This window comes from Chiloscyllium punctatum, chromosome 37 (genome assembly GCF_047496795.1).
Source record: "Chiloscyllium punctatum isolate Juve2018m chromosome 37, sChiPun1.3, whole genome shotgun sequence".
Lineage (NCBI taxonomy): Eukaryota > Metazoa > Chordata > Chondrichthyes > Orectolobiformes > Hemiscylliidae > Chiloscyllium > Chiloscyllium punctatum.
This window is the reverse complement of record NC_092775.1, coordinates 52,390,049-52,411,406: the sequence shown is the minus strand read 5'-3', so window position 1 is coordinate 52,411,406 and position 21,358 is coordinate 52,390,049. Positions and strand designations below refer to the sequence as shown.

The 21,358-nt window shown below is 48.0% G+C and overlaps 1 protein-coding gene across 3 annotated transcripts in view; it reads left to right on the top strand.

Moving 5' to 3' along the window:
* Positions 1 to 473: 473 nt before the first annotated feature.
* The window catches only part of tfap2c (transcription factor AP-2 gamma (activating enhancer binding protein 2 gamma)), a 68,966-nt gene continuing 48,081 nt past the window's right edge, over positions 474 to 21,358 (top strand). The window contains exons 1-4 of one of the 3 annotated variants that reach the window (XM_072556823.1): positions 474 to 622; positions 4,824 to 4,880; positions 15,420 to 15,866; positions 18,176 to 18,227. In XM_072556823.1, coding sequence (XP_072412924.1) covers positions 557 to 622; positions 4,824 to 4,880; positions 15,420 to 15,866; positions 18,176 to 18,227 — 622 coding nt within the window. In that variant the 5' untranslated portion in view covers positions 474 to 556. Of the gene's footprint in view, positions 623 to 4,823; positions 4,881 to 12,387; positions 12,539 to 15,419; positions 15,867 to 18,175; positions 18,228 to 21,358 lie in introns of those variants that run through there. The other 2 variants (XM_072556824.1, XM_072556825.1) reach the window with 2 other exon arrangements.

Here is a 21,358-nt window from a genome sequence, read left to right as displayed (position 1 = left end):
TGTGCTTTATTACAGAAATTAGGTATAATTTTAATACCTTAAATCGATTGGTAACAGACATTTAACAGAATAAGATCCCCACCTACATTGTCAATGTGAAGGGGACATGGGGAATGTAAATTTACGAAACCAAAACCCTGCCTTAATGAAAGAGCTTTTAACTCTGGAGGTCCACAGTTCTTCTGCGGCTAAATGAGTATTTTATGAAATCAAATCGCTGTTCCAAAGTGGCTGCTAGTTCATGCACAGCAAGCTCCCACAAAAAAACAGCATTGTGAAGATGAGCAACAATTTGTGACATTGTTTGAAGGATAGATGTTGGCTGTGAAACCAGGAAGAACTGCCTTGCCCTTCTTCCAAATGATGCCATTGGATGTTGGAGAGCTCAGAGCAGCTTATTGTCTCTAACTGCAGCGCCAGGCAGCAGTGTAAAGTGGCAGTTGTACAGTTTACGTGTGAGACAGACCGGAGAGCTGATGAAATTGATCTGGGATCAACTATTTTCAAATCATCCATGTGATATGAACCAGATGTTAGACCACATTAAACAGTTGTCATGTTGTTGGATATCGTTACCGTTACCAACGCTAATTTCCAAACCGCGCGATGTTACAGGGAACAGGTAAAGTGCATTTTGTTTTCAATCCGGTTTTAATCCGGATTTGTATAGAACGGTCTGCAAAACCGATACATTGACTATTTAGCATAAAGCTAGAAAGCACTAGAGAAGCTGAGCAGTTCTCCGTGGAGAGACATGTTTTCATGTTTCAAATCCAATTCGACTGTCCTTCTGTTTAACGAAGAGTCACGTTCAATATCTCTCTTCACAGATGCTGCCAGACCTGCTGAGTTTCTCCAGCACTTTCTGTTTTGATGTCGGATTCCCAGCATCCACAATATGGTGATGTTATTGGTACTGCTAAGGTGTTTATTTGGCTCTGTCCATTCGTTGAAAATATCGGTTTGTGTTCAGGTTGTGTGTGTCTGGGCCATACAGGAGTATTGGAATGGACACATACATTACACATTATAACATTCATGTCTCTGGGCTGTTCTCACCCCCAAGGAGAAAGTGAGGACTGCAGATGCTGGAGATCAGAGCTGAAAATGTGTTGCTGGAAAAGCGCAGCAGGTCAGGCAGCATCCAAGGAGCAGGAGAATCGACGTTTCGGGCATAAACCCTTCTTCAGGAATGCTCTAACCCCCAAGCCTGTTCTCTCGTTCTTGCTTTCATTGAGTCTAGGCTTCGTGACGATAAACCTTTTCGTTAAATTGGGGCTGGCTTTTTTGTTTAGAATCCTCGCAGCCACGAGCTATCAGTAACGTTTCACGATTAAGACACACTGGCTGGTACTTCACACAGCGCCCTGGGTCAGAGCTGACCACTCCGTCAGGTCCGGCATCACTAAAGGTGAGGACTCAGACCCTGAGAAACTGCCGCCGGGACAATAACCTACCTCACGGGTTAGAGAGGTCCTGGCAACACTGTCGCTGCTGCTTATTCGTAGCTCTCGATGGCTTTCAGACAGGACCATGGCTGGAGTCCTGGGCATTAGAGGCTGGTGGGGGTGGGGGGGGGGGGGGGGGGGGAGGTGTGCTGCTAACACGTTCAACTCTCTCTGCGCTACTGCCCGGTCTGGGGTCTTTCCGCAAAATATTCGTCCGTCCCTATCTCTCCTCCAACCACACAACCTCAGAAATCTCTGCTTTCCTCTAATCCGGTGGTCTTGGACATTCTCAATTGCAATCCTCTCACAATTTGATGTCTTTAGCTGTCTAGGCCCTGACCTATGCTGCTTTCTCCCCACCCCCACCCTCCCCTCACTTCTCTCTTCACCCTTCAGGCTCTCTACCTTTATTCCTGAAGAAGGGCTTTTGCCCGAAACGTCGATTTTACTGCTCCTGGGATGCTGCCTGAACTGCTGTGCTCTTCCAGCACCACTTATCCAGAACTACGAAATAACCCCCTTCCACTGACACACACACACACACACACACACACAGACGTCTCTCTCTCACACCACACACTCTCTCAGACACAAACACATACACACACTCACATGCCCCTCTCAGCCTCTTTCATCTTTTTCCTTCCTGAAGGCATCTTTTAAAATCTACCGCTTTGACCTGGGTCAGATTGTAGGCCCTAATTCCTCTTGAGAATTAAGCACTCAGTGAAAAAACTCAGCGAGTCTGGTAGCATCTGTAAAGAGAGAGAGAGGAAACACAGGTAAATTTCATGTCCAGTATGAGACTTCGCAAACTGTTGTAAAGAACCAGATCAGATGGAAGTGTAAACTGTTTCTGTTCCCACAGATGCTGCCAGACCCGCTGAGCCTCTTTTGTACTGTTTGTTTCAGATGAGGGTGCCCTGTCACTCTCAATGCTCCAGTGAAATTTCCTTATGCTTAAGGCGCGACATAAATGGATATTGTTGAAGGTCTGGTTTGATGTGTGGTTATGAAGCCAGGTGTGACTTAGACTACAAGCTAATGCACGGCGTGAGTGTGAACAGTGCTCGGGATCTGTTTTTTTTTACTGAGCCTGGGACGGGGGAGGTAGTGGTGACAAACATTCCTCAGGTGACCATACTCTCCCAGGGGCCTCCACACTGACCAAGAGCAGATTCACTCAGGGCTGCCTTGCACATTGAGGTGTGTGTGTGTGTGTGTGTGTGAGCAGACTGCTGACTGACACTTTAAAAGATGTACGGCACCACGTTTCCCTAGACTTCACCAGGATGTGAAGTTTAGGAATCACACAGGCTTGTCCAATGCCTGGTTTCCAACTGCTTTGCTGGGGGAAGGAGGGAAGGAAGGAGGAGGACGCACTGTTCAGTTGTCCCGTTAAAACTTATCCCGGGATCAAGCCCGGTCACACTCCGAGACGGTACAGTCCAGACTCGAACCGCTGGAGTGAACCTGCTTCCCTCACACTCCCCAGACACGACATTCTCGATCCTGAGAACTTGCCTCTGATGAGGATTTCTTTCTCTCGAATCACGTCTGAACGTTAACAACTTGGTTTGATTATAGACGGTGTAATTAATAAATTTGCAGGTGACACGAAAATTTGGGGTAGTGTTGATAGTGAGGAGGCTGGTCTCAGGTTACAGTCTGATATTGATCAGCTGGTAAATTGGGCAGAGAGATGGCAGATGGAATTTAATCCGGATAAGTGTGAGGGTGATGCATTTTGGGAAGTCTAGTATGGGAAGGACATAGGCAATGAGGAAGGTCCCTAGGGAGTACTGAGGAATAAAGGGACCTTGATGTACAGGTTTACAGATCCTTGGAGGTATCAGCACAGGTCGATACGGTAATGACAAAGGAATACATTATGCTTGCCTTCATTAGGGCGGCATGTTGGCTCAGTGGTTAGCACTGCTGTCTCACAGCGCCAGGGACCCAGGTTCCAGCCTCCGGCGACTGTCTGTGTAGATTTTACACATTCTCGGGTCTGCCGTGTGTGTTTCCCCCCGCAGGTTAAACGAATTGGTCAGGGGAAATATAGAGCAATAGGCTAGGAGTATCGGATCTGTGTGGGTTACTCTATGGAGGGTCAGTGTGGACTTGTTGGGCCTAATTCTATGATTGTAAAATCGGAGCAAGCCACAGATGGAATACTACATACATATGTGGCCATTATCAGGCGGGTGTGACTGCGCCGGAGGCGGGGGGGGGGCAGAGGAGATAGTCTGGGATGGAAAGTCTCAGTTATGAGGAGGAACTGGATAGGCCGAGTTTGTTTTCCTTGGAGTTGAGGGGGGGATCTGATTGAAGTGTACAGGATTGTGAGAGGCATAGACAGAGCAGAGTGTGAGAATCTTTCCCCCATGGTAGACGTGTCTAAAACCAGAGGACATAAAATGTAGGTGAGCAGTAAGTAGTTTTGAGGAAATCCACCCACAGGGTAGTAGAGTTATGGAATGCGCTGCCTGAGAGTGGTGGAGGTCGGTCAACTCTTGCAACGCGTAGGAAGTGTCTGGAAGAGTGTTTATAATACCGGAACCTGATAGAATATGGACCAACTGCGAGTGAATGGGATTAGTGTAGTCTGGTGTTGGTCAGCATAGCCACGGGGGCCAAAGGGCCTGTTTCTACCCTGTGTGACTCTCTGCGGCTGTATAACACGCTTGCTTCATAGACTATTGCCCAACAACTCTCTACCCTTTCATCCAGAGGAACAGTGTCTTCCCCATGTCCTCTGCCCAGGCCACTCATGAATTTGAACCCCTCAAACGGCCAGCAGTGATCGCCAGGGATAGAAAACAGGAGGGGGACACAACAACAGAGGATGGTGAGTGTAAGACAGCATGGGAGGGGAACCGAGGTGGTGACCATTCATCAAAGACGCTTTAGTATGCAGCGGGTGGCTGAAGACTCCCAACACAAATCAGTTCGCTACCTTGAGGAAATGCTTGATCTCATATTCTTGACATTCCCCTAGTTTTCTTTCTGTCATTAGTTTCAGGCTGGTTGAGAATATGAAATGTTACTGTTTACAGTCAGAGACTATTGAACAGTGGGTGGGAGTGTGAATGGCAGGGGAGCGAGGGAAGGGGGCAGACTCTGCCTAACAATGGCAGCTGCATTGCCCAGTGGAGTGGCCGGGCTGAGTAACAAAGGGCGCTCAGCAGGGGAGCGGAGCCGAGTCTGTGCCGCCCCGAGTGCCTCTGGCTCAGGTGAATGTTGTGAGGGAGTGCGCAGGCGCAGCTCTGGCCCAGGTATGGGCTGCGAGAGGGGGTGGGGGAATCTCTGTCTGTCTGTCTGTCTCTCTCTCTCTCTGTTTCTCTCTCTGCCATTCACTCCTTCACGTTGCAGCCTCGGCCGAGCACCGGCTCCAGGATGGCGTTACTGGGCAAGGCAGGCGATTGGCAGGTAGGTGGTTTGGCAGCTGTGGTCTGGGGGTGAGGGGTGGCCCCGGGGGGGACTGGATGGACACCCAGAGCCCATGGGACTTACACCAAATCCCCCCACACCCCCGCCCGTCCCACGTTCCCAAGGAGGCCCACATTGTCCTGGGACACCCGCCCTCTGGATGTGGCCCCTGGTGGTTTTGGGACCGGGAGGGGGGCGCGGGTGCTATTCCGAGCTGAGCTGGTGCCCAGGGGAGAGTTGTAGTCCCCTTCCTCGGGTGGGGGGGGGGGGGGAGCGGCGGATTGGACAATATGTCCCAGAGGCCTGCCCTCCTCTAACTCCATCCTCCCCAATCCCTAATCTGGCCCGCTCCACATCCCACACCCAGTAACAAGTGTTGTTAGAGCGAATCCTTCCACGGGACGCCGGCAAGATCGTGTGCTGTAACTCGAGAGGGACCTGCATTTGTGTAGCGCCTCCTGCCAGCCCCTTCCCTCCACAGCTCAAGCCCAACCGCGGTTGGGAAATTCCATAATTCGCCTGGCTAGCCCCCTCCCCCACCCCCCGTCTCTCCCTTACCCTCAAACTCCAGCAGCCCAGCTCCAGTGTGGAATAAATAGGGACTGAGACACTGAAGAGACTCTCTAATCCCATCCTAGAAAGGGGGCCTAGCGTAAACGGGGGACTCTCAAAAAGGCAGCAATCTAGAGGGTGCGAGAGAGCACTCTGTTCCTAACAGTGAGAGCCGCCGTTTTCTTTTCCGAGGTACATTTATTAACGCGGTAACCCCCGGGGACAAGTTATAAAGCAACAGAGACTCTTACACCACATAAACTCCAGCTTTCCAATGATCCACGCTGCATACCACTCTGGATGAGAACACCAAACTGACACTGACTGGAGTCTGAAAAAGCGATGATTTCTGAAATTGTACACATGACACTCCCGATTAATAATGAAAGGGGATTCAAGGTTCAACTCAGCAGTGACCACTGCTTATCCTATGGAACGGGGGCATTGATTAATTGCTACAGATTTCAGAATCGTACACCAGCAAGGTTAGGAATCAGTGAGCGAATTGTTGATTTCTTTTTTTAAAAAAAGAAATTGCCCTTATAGCAGGATGTGAACAGGTCGCCATTAAATCTTCTCACTTACAATTGTTTTTTAATTGATGAGGGGACCTCATTTTAAAGTTCGAGTTCTGGGGTAAAGTACAAGTGTGTTCACGCTGACAGAAAGTGGGCAGCTGAAAGACAAAACAATTGATAATAAACTTTCTGCCGTCCACAGTCACACGGTATACGGGAGGCACAGAAAACCCAGGGCCTATTTTTTTTAAAAAACGTGATCAGACACCAACTTGATCAGTGAAATGCAGAACGTGTTGGAGACTCTCAGTAGCTGTACAGAGCTTCCAGCTACAACTACCGAGTTTCTCCAGCATTTTCTGCTTTTCTTTCAGATCTCCAGCATTCGCAGTATTTTACTTTTTATTTGATATTTATGTAGAGTCACGGGCATCTTGGTTAAATAGCAATATTTGCAATGCTTGCTGTTTTTACATTTCCCATCGGCCGTGTTTTCACTACCATGAGCCGTGAGCAGCTCGGGACGCTGCTGTTTTTTTAAATTTATTGGACACTGTAGGAGGTGACCGTGTTGCCGGGGAGAGATTATTCGTTCGCAAGGTCTGTCCGGGATGAAGGCAGATCAGGCTGTGTTTTGATTACAGACGCCGAACGGTAGGCAGTACCGTGGCTGACTCCTCTAAACTGGTCTCCAGCGAGAGGCGATTTTTAAAATTGTGCCTGAACCCTTTAAACTGGGCTCCAAGTGAAAAGCGATTTAAAAAAAAATTGTACCTGATCTTTCTGAACTGGGTGAAAAGCGATTTTTGTTTCGAATTGCTTGTTCGTTCGAAAGTAATGAGGGGGAAGCCAGCAAGTTTGTATGGGGCTGAATTGATCAGAGTGCTGTCAATAGCAGAGAGGTTTATAGGTTTTAAAAGCACTTTCCTCGAGTTAGAGATTTCTAAGAATCACTATTTCTGAATAGGTTTGGAATGAACGAGGTGACAACGGCAGAATATTTCCAGACCAACACCCCCTACAACCTCCCCCCGCCCCCCCCCACCGTGCCCAACAGTCATCTTTTTAATAGGAGACAGTGGTCAGAATAGAACAGTCCCCGACGTACCTGTTCCTTCTACAGACACTGACGGTGCGATAAGACCAACTGCTATTCCCAGCTCGCTGGTTTCTGTGAAGTGTATCTAACCCCCTTCAAGGAACGATACAATCTCGTAAAAAAATTTACCAACACCACACAAAGAATCCGAGAATTGTGGCAGTTTTAAAACAAAACGAGATATGACAAAAAACGCGTCATTTCTTTCCTACCTGGACTGTCAGGAGAGCCCAACTTGAGGATGATTATCGTTTGTGTATAATCTCGTGTAAATATATTTCACACTTACCCGCGGTCCACCTGATAAGATTTTTTGGGGGGTAAATTATAGATTAATTTGTTAAATTTTGTGTTTTTATATGGGGTGCTGTTAAGATGTGGAGTTTATTCTACGAAATGCTGGAAAGAGACGGTCAAAGTGGAGGTTAAAACAAATGTTGACTATGGAGGAAGTGAAGAATGGCGTAACCAATTGATTTGGTCTCCCCCACCCCCTCGAGTCGCTGTATGTTGTTCTGGACTGGTCACAGATATACCGGCTCATCAACAATGTCCGAGTATAGGACCAGGCCGTTCAGTCCTTCCAATCCCTTCTATCATTTGTGGCCGCTTTATCTAAGAGCACTCTGCCGCTCCCTTTTGATTTTGTCGCTTTCAATATTCTGAATGTATTGACTATCCCCCCCGCCCCCCGGCCTTTTTTGAGATGTGAGTGCTCCAGGTTTCTTCAAGGAAACAATTGGCCCCTATCTTCAACTACTGAGCTGTCTCGTACTCGGTTTAAAGTCATTCCCAGTTATTCTCGCTTCACCAGCCCCTCAGCTCATTCTCTATCCTGGAGGCAATCGGTGCAACCTGTCCCCGCAACCATCAGCTGGTGGTCCTGCTGTCCTGTCTCAGGCTGAGCAGTCTCCCCTGGGTACAGTCCCCAGATAGCTCCACTTCGGCTCGTATTCCGATCCCACCTGAAGGAATTTCTCCTCTGACTGATTCGCGGAACCTCTCGGCTAACTGTCAGAGGTTTCGGTCCTGTAGAACAAACAAGGCCATATACACGTGGTCACAAAGAACACATAAACAAGGTCATATATAACGCATATACACTCGATCATATAGGTCACATAAACAAGGTCATATGGAACACACAGCCATGTGGAATGGATATACATGCGATCATATAGAAAACAGCTATGTGGGACACATAATACTGTATAGGCGGTCATATAGAACACACATACACAGCCAAATGCAAAATATACCCCTCCATGTGATATAAACATTACTGAAGAGCAGTAACAAGAAGGAGCACCAACCCCCACTTCCGTCCACATAATGAGGATGATTAATGACTCACAATAAAGTCCTCGCCAGCGCCATTTAGTAAACCCTACACAGTCAACCCGCATACTGTAATCCCAACCATCGAGCTGTTTTGAGTTTGTTGAAGGGAATGCCACTTATTCCATCTGGAATGGGAAACACAGCCCAGGTTTAACTATCCCATTGAGTCCTGGAAACAAACATTCCTGACAGAGGACTGGTGTCGGTGACTGCAGTTCACTGGAATCTGGACAAAGGCAGAGGCTTAGAGGTGTCTGTGTGTGTGTGTGTCTATGGGTGTATATGTGTGCGTATGTCTGTGCATATGTGCGTGTATATAGTATGGTATGTGTGTATATATGTGCGTATGTCTGTGCATATGTGCGTGTATATAGTGTGGTATGTGTGTATATATATCTGCATATGTGTCTATATGTGTATGTGTGTGTGTTGGGGGGTGGGGAATGGGGCTGGAGCCACTGTCATATGTAGTTGAAGCTCTCGAGGGGACCTCTAAATGCACCCGCTCGCATCATTTCCCCACTTTATTGGGAGGCCCGAGATCCTGGGCGGATGCTCATGCTATGGTGATATTACCAATGAGTTGGAGGTGTCGGTGTTGGACTGGGGTGGACAAAGTTAAAAATCACACAGCACTACGTTATAATCCTTCAGGTTTATTTGGAAACACTAGTTTTCGAGCGCTGCTTCTTCATTGTGGATTCCACAACCACCTGATGAAGGGGCAGCAAAAGTGTTTCCAATTAAACCTGGAGGACTATTCCCGGGTGCTGTGTGATTTGTAACATTGCCAATGAAGTAGTGGAGACAGCGCGTTCATACACTGTCATGACACACAACCCATGGGGTTACCCAGGAGATTCCAGCGTTCACTGAACGTCAGTTCCTGTGCTGACCCCCTCCCCTCCCCCCAGAGGAACAATGCAGCCTGTTCACACCTCACTTTGCAGTCTGCCCCACCAAAAATGCTAATAAACTGCGAGTTTCTGGCGATTAGTAAGTACAAAGGAAGAGAAGAGCCAGGGTCAGTTCTCGGAGTGGCCAGGGAACATTTAGCAGCTCTTTACATCAGGAAATGACCTCCAGTTCCCCAACACGCCCGTGCCCTCGACCTGCACGCTGTCCTCCGGGTTTGACCAGAGAATACCTTGCCCTCTTTACTAAAGTGCAGCACAGTATGTGCATTACACACATGTCAGTCCATTTAATACCGGACAATCCTTGCATAATTTACAAAGGTCTACATTACTGACAGATTCATGAAGCTCAAAGCTAATGCAGAGATTTGCCAGGTTTATACCAGGTGAATCAGTCACTTGGGCTCAATTCTGAGGAAGGGTCAGTCCACCCGATACATTAACTCGGATCTCTGTTCACAGCTGCTGACAGACTTTGCAACAATTTCTGTTTTTATTTCTGATTTACAGCATCCGCAATTCTTTCGGTTTTTATTTGAGCTTAATTATCCATTCGGGCATAGGGTCGCAAACCGTAGGAATGGGGGTGGGGCGGAGTGTCCACAGGACCAGAAGAGACAGCAACTTTTTCCACTGCTTGATGAATTGGTACCAAAGGCCACAGAGCCGACTGGAGAATATTTTTAAAAATCCGTGTTCACATAGAGTGCTTTCCGAGTAAGCATGCAAGCACCATAGAGTCAGAGAGATGTACAGCACGGACACAGACCCTTCGGTCCAACACATCCACGCAAATCTAGTCCCATTTGCCAGCACTTGGCCCATATCCCTTTAAACCCTTCCTATTCATATACCCATCCAGATGCCTTTTAAATGTTCTAATTGTGCCGGCCTCCACCACTTCCTTTGGCAGCTCATTCCTGAGCAGGCGGTGGGCTAGTGGTATTATGGCTGGACACAGCACTGTAAATAATCCAAATATTGTACGGTATTAAATGTACTGGCATGTGTATCCTGTATTATAGAGGACTGTCAGCAAGGCACCCTGGTCCAAATCTCTTGGGTCCAAATCTCGCTGTAGTGGAATTTGAATTCGACAATAATCTGGAAATAAGAGTCTTATGATGATCAGGAAACCGATTGTGAGGAAACTCCTACTTGGTTCAATAAAGTCCTTTAGGACATTGCCCAGAAGGCAATTAAGAGCGAACCACAACGCATGTAGACTGCACCAAGGTAAGGTGATATGGAGGATGGGCAGGAAATGCAGGTCTAACCAGTGACGCCCCTCATCCTGTGAACGAATAAACGAAAATTTGGAAATCAAGACAGAAACAGTTGGAAAGGAGATTGGGAAACAGGTTGGAAGTTTTCCAGAAAAAAACCCTGAAATTGCTGGAAAAGCTCAGCAAGTCTGGCAGCAAGAGAAATCACAATTGACGTTGCAGTCGAGTGACCCTTCCTCAGGACGAGATAGTTGCATTTGGAGAGGGAGAGGGAGAGGGAGAAGGAGTGTGAGGCTGCGGTGACAACGCAGTGTCACGCTGACACAGAGGCAATGGCCATTCCGGGACAGGACTCCTTTACCCCGAATCAATTTAATCCGATCATTCAAAATGAAACAAAATGAATTCTGAATTTAAATCAACTGCGGACGCTGATTTTTTTTCAGCCATTTAATTCAGAACTTTTTGTCTCCTGGACAGAAACATAACTGACAGTATAAGGTGACCCTTTTGTGCTTCACCGACGGCGCATTCTATAAAAGGGCTGGTTTATAAATGATTGAGATATTTTAGTAAATTCAGACAGCCTGTCTCGATAACGCGAAATGCGGGCCATCAGCGGTTCCAGCCGAGAACTGTCGCTGAAGTTCACCAGTCAGAGGTTACAGGGAATAGGAAACTGGCGAGAACAGAGAGAGAAGGCAGGAATACTGAGGAAGTCACAATGACGCCCTCCACCCCCCCCCCCATCCCCCTCCCCCCCTCCCCCGTCTCCCAGAATGTGACAGAGACTAGGGCAAGGGGCGACCTGAGAATAGCTCAGACCCCTCTCCGTCCTCCTGGACAGCACACAGGGGATCTACCCGGCTGGAGCTGATTGGTCGAGCTCATTGGCTGGATTGGACTGGGCCATTTCTATTCGGAGCCTGGTGTCCAGGCTAAATTGGGGGGGGGGGGGGGGGCGGGGGTGGGTGGGTGCAGAGACGATCTAACTCTCTCTTCCCCCGCCCCCCGCCCCAATACATTCCAAGATCGATCCTCGGGGTAATGTATGTAAAGCGCTTGGGAGCCTTCGGCAGCACCTGAAGGGTGAAGAGACCCTGACGGTGAATCAAAGCAGCGAGGAACAGCTGGCTCGGCGGACGCTCCGACATTTCGACAAAAGTTTACTCACTAACGGAGATGGAAAAAAGGTTTTGCAATAAATCCCCAAACCCTACACCCTGCTCCTGACCTGGTCGTGGGCGAGAGATTCTGGGAGCAAGGGGACTGTTTGATTCCCAAAACAAAAAAGCCACATGCGAATAAAAACAGTGAGATTTAGGACTTCTGTAACTCGTTCACCGCCGATCCTGAGGCTGCATACGCGGGGAAACGTGCCTGAACACCAGCCAGCGGCCGGGGGAGCCCTGATCCTTCTGAGTTTACAGACTGGAGCTGCACTGGGGGGCAGGGTTTGGAAGGACAGCGTGGCCGTGTGCTACCTTCTCTGTGACAGACACAGCAGCTCCCCAAACCCCTCACCAGGAGCTTTGGGAGGGTGTGGGTGTGACTAGCCCCTGAGGTGTACTTGTTAAGTGTACAGGCCATGCTAAATTGCCCGTAGTGTCCAGGATGTGCAGGCGAGGTGGATTGGCCATGGGAACACAGGGTTACAGGGATAGGGTGGGGGTGCGTGGGTGCGAGTAGAATGATCCTGGGAAGGGTGCGATGGGCTGAATAGCCTGATTCCACACTGTTGGGATTCATCCACACTGTTGGGATTCTATGATTCGAGGTAGATTGCGTGTCCATGACGTGAGGAGTGAATCCCCACCCCCTGGGCTCAGGTTCCGCTTGGAGAGGGAACATCCTCATTGGCAGCAGCTCAGAGAGGGATCTCCGAGAGAGAGAGCGGGAGGCTTCAGTCAGCACTAGACCTTGCGCTGCAGCGTACTTCACTCCGGGCAAGGGGAACATGTTGTGGAAATTAGCTGACAATGTCAAATACGAGGAAGATTGCGAGGTGAGAGGGAGCTCTGTACACCGGGGCAATGGCGGGGAGGGAGGTGTCGGTGGAGACTCGACCTGTCCTATTTTTCTCCAGCAGACTTGTATTGAAGTTGTTTCTGGCGAGCCGTGTTTGTCACAGTGTCACTGTGATTAATAATTTCCAATCACTTGCTTCAAACTTAACTCGCATTGCTCCCCAGTGTCGGTGAATTGAAGACATTCAAAGTTGTTATCTTCAGGCCCAATATCCCGGGACTTTATTCCCGCCTCCCTCCCCCGGTCGTCAGGCTCTGCCTTCACTTTAGCAACTCTTTGTCAATTACAATTGTGTGTGTGTGGGATTTCAGTGCAATTTCAGGTGTGGGGGAAGGACCCCTGTTCTTGGTGGAGAACTTTTCGGGAAACAAGCTTGGAGCTGGGCATGACAGGGGTGTTGGAGGGGGAGGGGGTAGGCTTCCAGACTGCCTGTTACCTGCTCCCCCCACCCCCGTCCCTTCTTCAAGTCCCCCCACCTCCCCACACTCCGGCCCCAGTGAAAGGGACAGGGAGACACTCCCGACTAGAGCATCCAGTTTGACTGGTTTGTGGTGGATCGGTGTACAGTAGCGAGTGTCTGACAGAGCGGAACAAGGGGGGTGGGGGCGGAGGGAGCAGTTAAATGCCCCTTTCAGACTCAGGGCAGGATTAGAACTCCCCAAACCTACTCGCCTCCGCCCTCTGTGCAGCTTTTGTCCTCTGTCCAGGACTACCCTCGGTGTATTTCTGAGTGAGCGGAGGGTGGAATATTCTGCGTGTCCACATTATCCCCCCCCCCCACCCCCGAGACTTCCGCTGGGTTTATTTTCTGTAGATAGGGAGCGGGTGGTCAGCGGTTTGGTTTGTCAGTCTTCCTGCCTCTCCCCATTCATTTCCACAGCACCATAACCGGACGGAGAGTTTCTCTAACTCCCCCCCACCCCACCCCGTCCCCTCTCTCGGCGTGTCCTGTCCTGCCCACATTCCCTCAGCAATCCCATCCATTGACTCATATTCGGCAGCGCCAAGTTCTCATGAGCTGAGTTACCTGTGTTCAGGTCTCCCATAGCCCGGGAATAGGGAGACTGTCCTCTGAATCTGCCGCGGAGCGGGGAACAGTGCGCTTTAATTCACCGCTGTTCGTTTCCGAGAGGGAAATAGATCTTTCACGATCAAAATTCTGTTCGAAATTGTTCTCCATTTCCTTGAAATGTTGGTTTAAAACATACATACTATATATAAACAAATATAAAACGCATATAAACACATAGCACACACTATATGTAAGCACGTTTAACCACATACACACTATTGGCAAATATACATAAAGCATATATACTATATATACATATATACAATGTATACACACACATATTATATGTTTTAAACCAATACGTCCAGGAGATTGAGAACAGTTTCGAACTCAATTGTAAACATCGGTTCCGTTTGTTCCGTTTCATTTCGGATCCAACATCTGACTGCTTTAGTAAGATCAGACCTCCCTTTAGTGAAAGTGAAAAGCGACCAACAAGATCCCTCCCGCCATCATTTCGAATTTCCTTTTAACCGGATCGGCGATTGAACGGGAGCTGCTGAGGTTTTCAGAGGGTATTGTGTTGGGAGTCTCATCCTCCCAGTTAAAGTACATTTCTGAACCGTGGATAGATCGATTCTAATGTCGGGAATGGTGCGGATAGGAGTGTGGTTGGGACTCGTCCAGTGGGGATGTCTGTGTTGCTGTCAGAATGAGTTGCAGATTTACGGATGCATAATTAATCGCGCGTTGTCAAAGAAATCTTAGTCATGGAGATGTACAGCACGGAAACAGACCCTTTGGGCCAACCCGCCCATGCCGACCAGGCATCCTAACACTTGGCCCATAGTCCTCTAAACCCTTCCTCTTCATATACCCATCTAGACGCCTTTAAATGCTGTAATTGTACCACTTCCTCTGACAGGTCATTCCATACATATACCACCCTCTGTGTGAAAAAGTTGCCCCATAGGTCACTTTTATATCTTTCCCCTCTTACCCTACACCTATGCCCTCTAGTTCTGGACTCCCCCACCCCAGGGAGAAGACCATGTCTGTTCACCCTATCATGATATGCCTGACATGATATTTTGTTTCTGATTTCCAGCACCTGCAGGTCTTTGGTCTTTTGGAAATAATCAATACCGGAAGCCAACTCGCCTGAAGAAATTACTTCCTTTTAATTTTTTTCCCCTCACGCCTTAAACGTATGCCCCTGGGTTTGGACTCAGAATCCTGGGGAAAAAAGATCTTGACTATTCACCCGAGCCTTGTAGCTCATGATTTTGTAAAACTCCCCCCAACCTCCGATGCCCTATTCATCCTCTCTCTCTAGCTCAAACCCTTCTACCATGGCAACATCCTTGTAAATCTTGTCTTGTGTTTAGTAGGACCAGCTTATGACTAAAGTGTACCATTCACACAATATCAGAGTGGTCAGAGAGTTCAATGAGTGAAAACTGGAATGCTAACTTTTTAAATGTTTAACAAGTGCAAGCGGATGGCGGGGAGAATGACAAGTATTTTCTCGCACAGATGGGATTATAATCACTGAGAGGCTTTTGCACTCAGTGCTGGAGTTGTGAATTAAAATGTGTTTTAAAAAATTGATACAAAAACAGAAATAGCTGGAGAAACTCAGCAGGTCTGCAGAGACAATGCAGGGTTCATGTTGGAGGAAGGGTCACTGGACCGAATTCTGCGTTCTGTCTCTAAGAGTTCCTGAGTGTTTCTCCGACAAGTTCTGCTTTTGATTTCCGACAGTTTTGTATTTGTGTGTGTGTGTGTATATTTTTTATTATTGAATTTGAGCAGTGACTGAACTGTCTCTGTGTGTCTATTGCAGGACCGACACGATGGGACTAGCAATGGCACTTCCAGACTCCCCCAGCTTGGGGCAGTTACCCAGCACCTATACTCGGCACCCCCTCTGTCTCATACGCCGAGTTCCGAGTTCCAGCCGCCTTACTTCCCCCCTCCCTACCAGCCGGTGGCGTACAGTCAATCCTCGGACCACTACTCCCACCTGAGCGACCCTTACTCTCTCAACCTCCTGCACCAGCACCAGCAGCACCAGCAGCAACCCGCCTCAGGCTGGCAGGGCCGACAGCACTCAGAGAGCGGCCTCTCCCAGCACCAGAGGGCCGGCCTCGCTGCACACCTCTCGGCGCTGGAACCCAGGAGGGAGATCCGGCGCCCGGACATCCTTATCCCCGGCTCACATCACATGGACGCAAGCCTGGCGGAGAACCTCAATATCCACGAGGTGGTACACAGTATGGAGGAAGTGCAGGTACGGCCTTAATGATAGTTATCAATCTCCCAACCAAAGCAGCTCAATAATGCATTTCTAATTATGTCCAACTCATTCAGTGCAGACTAACCTTTAATTGCTTAATATTGGCTAGTGGGATTGAAGACAATTCAGGCTCAGCCTGAAATAGTTTCTGTATTGCAGGATAACACATATACAGAAAAAACTAGGGGATGCTGTAAATCAGAGACAAAAACAGAAATTGTGGGAAAAGTTCAGCAGGAGTTCCAAGGAAGGGTCACTAGACCCCCCCCCCCCCCACCCCACAGATGCTGCCAGACCGACTGAACTTTACAAGCAATCTCGGGTTTTGTGTCTGATTTACAACATTCTTTCGGTTTTTCTTTAATTGGCTATGGGGGTGGGGGGGGGGGGGGGTGTGGGGGAGTGAAGACAAGACAGAACAGGCTCAGCCGGAAATATATTCAATATTGAAATAAATCCGCCGGTATAACACACCACAAGAAATGATAACAGGAACGGGCCCCAACAGAAACAGAGATTGCTGGAAAAGCTCGGCGGGCCAGGCAGCATCTGTGGAGAGAAAGCAGAGTTAACGTTTCGGCTCCAGTGACCCCCTTCCTCAGAACCCAGGCTGCCACCCAGACCTGCTGAGCTTTTCCAGCAATTCCCTGCTTTTGATTTACAGCGTCCGCAGTTCTTCCGGTTTCTCGGTAGGATGCGGCTGCTTGCCCCCCCTCTGGCCTATTCCCTTCAGTAGGATCATGGCTGGGTTTTCTTTAAAATAACGCCGAGCTGATTTATTTGATTTTAACCGGGAACCTTCACACTTTGTTCGCTCTCTTGAAGGTGATGAACAACAAAATCCAATCGCTGTAGTTCCACTTTCTTGCTCTTGCTTTGATTTTCCTCCCCGACTGATCAAGACTTTATTAACCTCTGCCTTAAATATAAATCCTGCATGTCTTATCAGTGTGGGCTCCTTCACAAAGTCGAGTGAATCGGTTACAGCACTTTGGGGTGGCGCGGTGGCTCATTGCTGCCCCAAAGTGCCAGGGACCCGGGGTCGATTCCAGCCTCGGGCGACAGTCGGTGTAGGGTTTGCACGTTCTCCCCGTGTCTGTGGGGGTTTCCTCCGGGTGCTCCGGTTTCCTTCCACAGTCCAAAGATGTGCAGGTCAGGTGAATTGGCCACGCTAAACTGCCCAGGGATGTGTCGGTTAGGTGGATTAGTCAGGGAAATGTAGAGTAGTAGGGTAGGGGAATGGTTCTGGGTGGGTTACTCTTCAGAGGGTCAGTGTGGACTTGTTGGGCCGAAGGGCCTATTTCCGCACTGTAGGGATTCAGAATGACAGAGCCTCGCTGCTCCCTAATGCAGCTTCCCATGGATGCACAGAGATCAATGGCCCCAGTGTCAAGGGGAGAACTGCACCGGAACCCTCTCAATAATCCCCCCCACCCCACTAAGCTGTTAACTAATATAACTTGAAATCAAAATCCCTTCTTGCGTGATTTCTGTAAATGTCGCATCAGAAACTTTATCAATGATGATTAGTACAGAGCCAGTTTCTCACTGGGACGGTTGCCACTAACATAGTGTATTTAAGTGGCTACAGGTGACTGATACACAGAACAGAAATCTTGGTGCCCCATTATAGATCTTTCCCTGGAAATATGCTTTGGATTTTACAATTCTCTGTTTTTGGACTGCATGGTTGGGTCTTTTTGGTAGTGGCCCTGTTGTAAGGGTGGTGGGGGAGAGATGCTGGGGTAATTGTACACAGGATGTACAAGAGGGAGTTGCTAACAAGCAAAGATGGTGCTCCATCCATTCAATGAGAGAAAACCACCACTCAATAAAGCAGCCCTTTAATGTGGGAGGTCCTCAGACGGGGATGGTGTGTGTGAGAGAGAGAGAGGTGGGTGCCCACCAGTTCCTGAAATTGAGAAGTACTGGGCAGGTTTGCATCTCCTTCACACTAATCTCCTGGGGCCAAAAGTAGCCCATTGTTAATTTTCTTCGAAGATATCTTTAATTTCCACGTCTTTCATTTTTATATAAAAAAGATAGCGGGAACTCACTCAGTTATAACTGATCTTTTTATGAAGTAGAAAAATCACTTTAATATATTAGCTGCCTTTCATTTTGTTCCTATTTCGAACAAGCTTTCACTGCTCCATTTAGGAGATTTGGAAGTTGGTTTTTCCACTGGGCTGTGGGTGTATTGGTGTTAATGTGGCAGACAATGGCCGAGGTTGTCAGTTCCCAGGGCCATGCCTCTGTGTCTATTAACGTTACTTCAACGTAGCTTTCTCTCTTCCTTGCAGCCTCAGGAGGAGCCCAGCTTGCTTCTACAGGACCATGGCGTTATTAAGAAAGGTGAGTGTCTGTCCAGCTTTGCTACAGGGACACTAGCAATGTTCACGACTCAGCTTCAGTGTCAAATGTCTATTCTGAGCGGTGTTAGACTCAAACTGAGGGGAAAAGCTGTAAATCTGAGTTGCATGGATAAATTTTCCTTTGAATGTTCGCCTTTCCATGAACCAGGACATCACTGAACCATGACACTGGGGGAAAGATTTATCTGTGCTCTGAGATTCCTGCTCGGGAAATGCTATACTTGCCACCCTAGCTACTCTGGCCTGGATCCTGGTCAGCCTGGTGGAGTCTAATCGCCCCCACCTAGTGTGATCCTCACTCCATCAGGGCCTTTGTTTTTATTCACTCCTGGCATTTGGGCATCCCTGGCTGGGCCAGCATTTACTACCCATCTCTAGTTGCCTTGGAGAAGGTGAGAGCTGAGCTGCCTGCCTAGTGTTCAAAGCTTGTTCTGTGGAAGAGGGGGAGAGAGTTGCCACCCAGAGAGGGGAATAATCCACTCTCAGGACCCTCGCCCCATCTTCTCCAATTGGTTGTCATCACTAGAAATCGCTACCATTATCAGAAGTTTTGCAGAGATAAGAGAGTTTCTGGAGGGATGGATCCTCATCAGAATGGTCTGCTCTCTTCTTTCTCCCTAAGTGATGGATGAGGGGTTAAGTTGGAGTCTGAGTTTGAATAAGTGATGGTTAACTCTGTTGGACTCTGGGTTTGGATTGGTGATGGTTGACTCTGGGTTTGGATTGGTGATGGTTGACTCTGTTGGACTCTGGGTTTGGAGAGGTGATGGTTAACTTTATTGGACTCTGGGTTTGGGCAAGTGACAGTTAACTTTATTGGACTCTGGGTTTGGGGAAGTGATGGTTAACTCTGTTGGACTCTGGGTTTGGGAGGTAATGGTTAACTCTGTTGGACTCTGGGTTTGTGGAGGTGATGGTTAACTTTATTGGACTCTGGGTTTGGGGAAGTGATGGTTAACTTTATTGGACTCTGGGTTTGGGGAAGTGATGGTTAACTCTGTTGGACTCTGGGTTTGGGCAGGTGATGTTTGCTGTGTTAGACTCTGGCTTTGGGAGGTGATGGTTAACTCCGTTGAGTTTGTTGGAGTCCAACATGGAGTTTTTGCTTGGTGAAATGTATCTTGTTCTATGTGAAACTGGTGGGAATCCCAGTCCCATGTCACCTCGTCCTTCACATGTACACCTGGGCTGTAAATGTTGCCAATCCTTTTGGATTGTCCAGGAACCTCCAGAAATTGAAATTCATTGTCCAGGAAACAGCAAGAGCAAAGCTAATGACAAACACGGTGAGAATGCTTCGAAAAAAAACATGCTTTTTTTGGTGATATGAATATTGGTCACAAAGCACAACGACTGGACAATATTTCAGTGTCAGTCAATTGGGGCTATTCACTTTCTCATTGGTTATTCAGTACAAGGAGTGAACAATGGCAGATTTGTAGCAAAACCTCCAGAAAGGGATCAAACCGGAATTAGCAACTGAATTTGCTTGAGTTGAGGGTTAGGGTTTGGTCTCACTCATGGAATTCCTTGTTTCATTGGCATGACCAAGATGGTTTGTGGGTTGAATGATTTGTTCTCTGTGCATTTACTGTAATTTCCCTGACTTGCAGAGCTCTGGCCAGAGAATGGTTGTTAGATAGAATTGACGATGTGGTTCTCCCTGCCTGCAACCGGAGACTGTTTACAATTGTAAACAATGTCCATTTATACTGTAGTTTATTTTTGCTGCAAGAAACTGTGAATATAATTGCAGTTAACCGAAGGGGTGAACTTCAGCTACATTGGAGAAAGTGAATGTTGGTGATTGGTTTGCTGACATGGACCTTCCTCAGCATCATGACTGTGTCTAAAACAGAAATCAAAATCTCCCAATATTACCACTCCATTGGCGATCCTCTGCTGGAGATCCAGCCACCCCCTCGTGGATTACCTTCCAGCTCCCATTGCCTCCTTAGCAGAATACTCTTGGTCACCCGATATTGCACTTCAATACCAACTGCGCTCTACTGCAGTGGAGTTCAAAGACCATATAGATCAGACAACCAGCACTTCTAGTGTACTTTGTCACTGATGTAAAACTTAAATGATTGCACTTAAATGTTAATATTTCAATAAAAAAGGCACAGTCAGGCAAGATCAGGACCACAGGACTCCAAAAGTGTTTTATTGGTGATAGTGGTCACATGGGTGGGGGTGAGTGCCCTACTATCCATTGCCTTTCAGCCACTCTCATTAGATGGTAGTTTTTGGGTGTGATGATTTTCTTAGTAAAGCAGCCCACTTACATATGCAGACTGGGTTAACAACTTACGCAAAAATGGCAGTCAGCTTTTGGCTGTGGTGGGGGTGTATGAGTGAGAAAAACTCGCTGGCTGGAAGCAGGGTGTTCAATTCTGAGTGTTCCTCCACATTCTTCCATTTATAACTTTGTCTCATTAACTGTTAGAGTGCTTTGAAAATAAAAATTAAAGGCAATTAAAGCTTGGGTCAGTGTTGTCTATTCTTTTAGCCCCTGGTGAATCTATGCTGCACTCTCTTATGGCTAATACAATTCCTGTGGTGCAGTGCTCAGAACCCAACATTCCAGATGGGATCAAAACAGAGCTCCGTCCAGCTGAAACATCACTTCAGCAAGGGGAGAGTTGGTTTTGGGGTGAAGTTGCAGGTTATCTTGATGCTGCTGCAGAAATGAACAGTTTTGACAGAGGAAAGCAGGACCCACCATTTCTTTGTGGTTCAGTCAGCCATAATCCGAACCAGTTGTGTCTGAGAGACACAATGTTTGTACTCAGCTGTCAGGGATGACAATGATCCTGAGTATACAGCAAGGTGGAGTCCTTCAGCCCACCACACCTCGACATAGTAATAATATTGTTGTGGTTCTGTTCACCGAGCTGGGAGTTTGTGTTGCAGATGATTCGTCCCCTGTCTAGGTGACATCCTCAGTGCTTGGGAGCCTCCTGTGAAGACTTCACAGGAGGCTCCCAAGCACTGAGGATGTCACCTAGACAGGGAATGAAACGTCTGCAACACAAATTCCTAGCTCGGGGAACAGAACCACAACAACGAGCACCCGAGCTACCAATCTTCTCACAAACTTAGTAACAA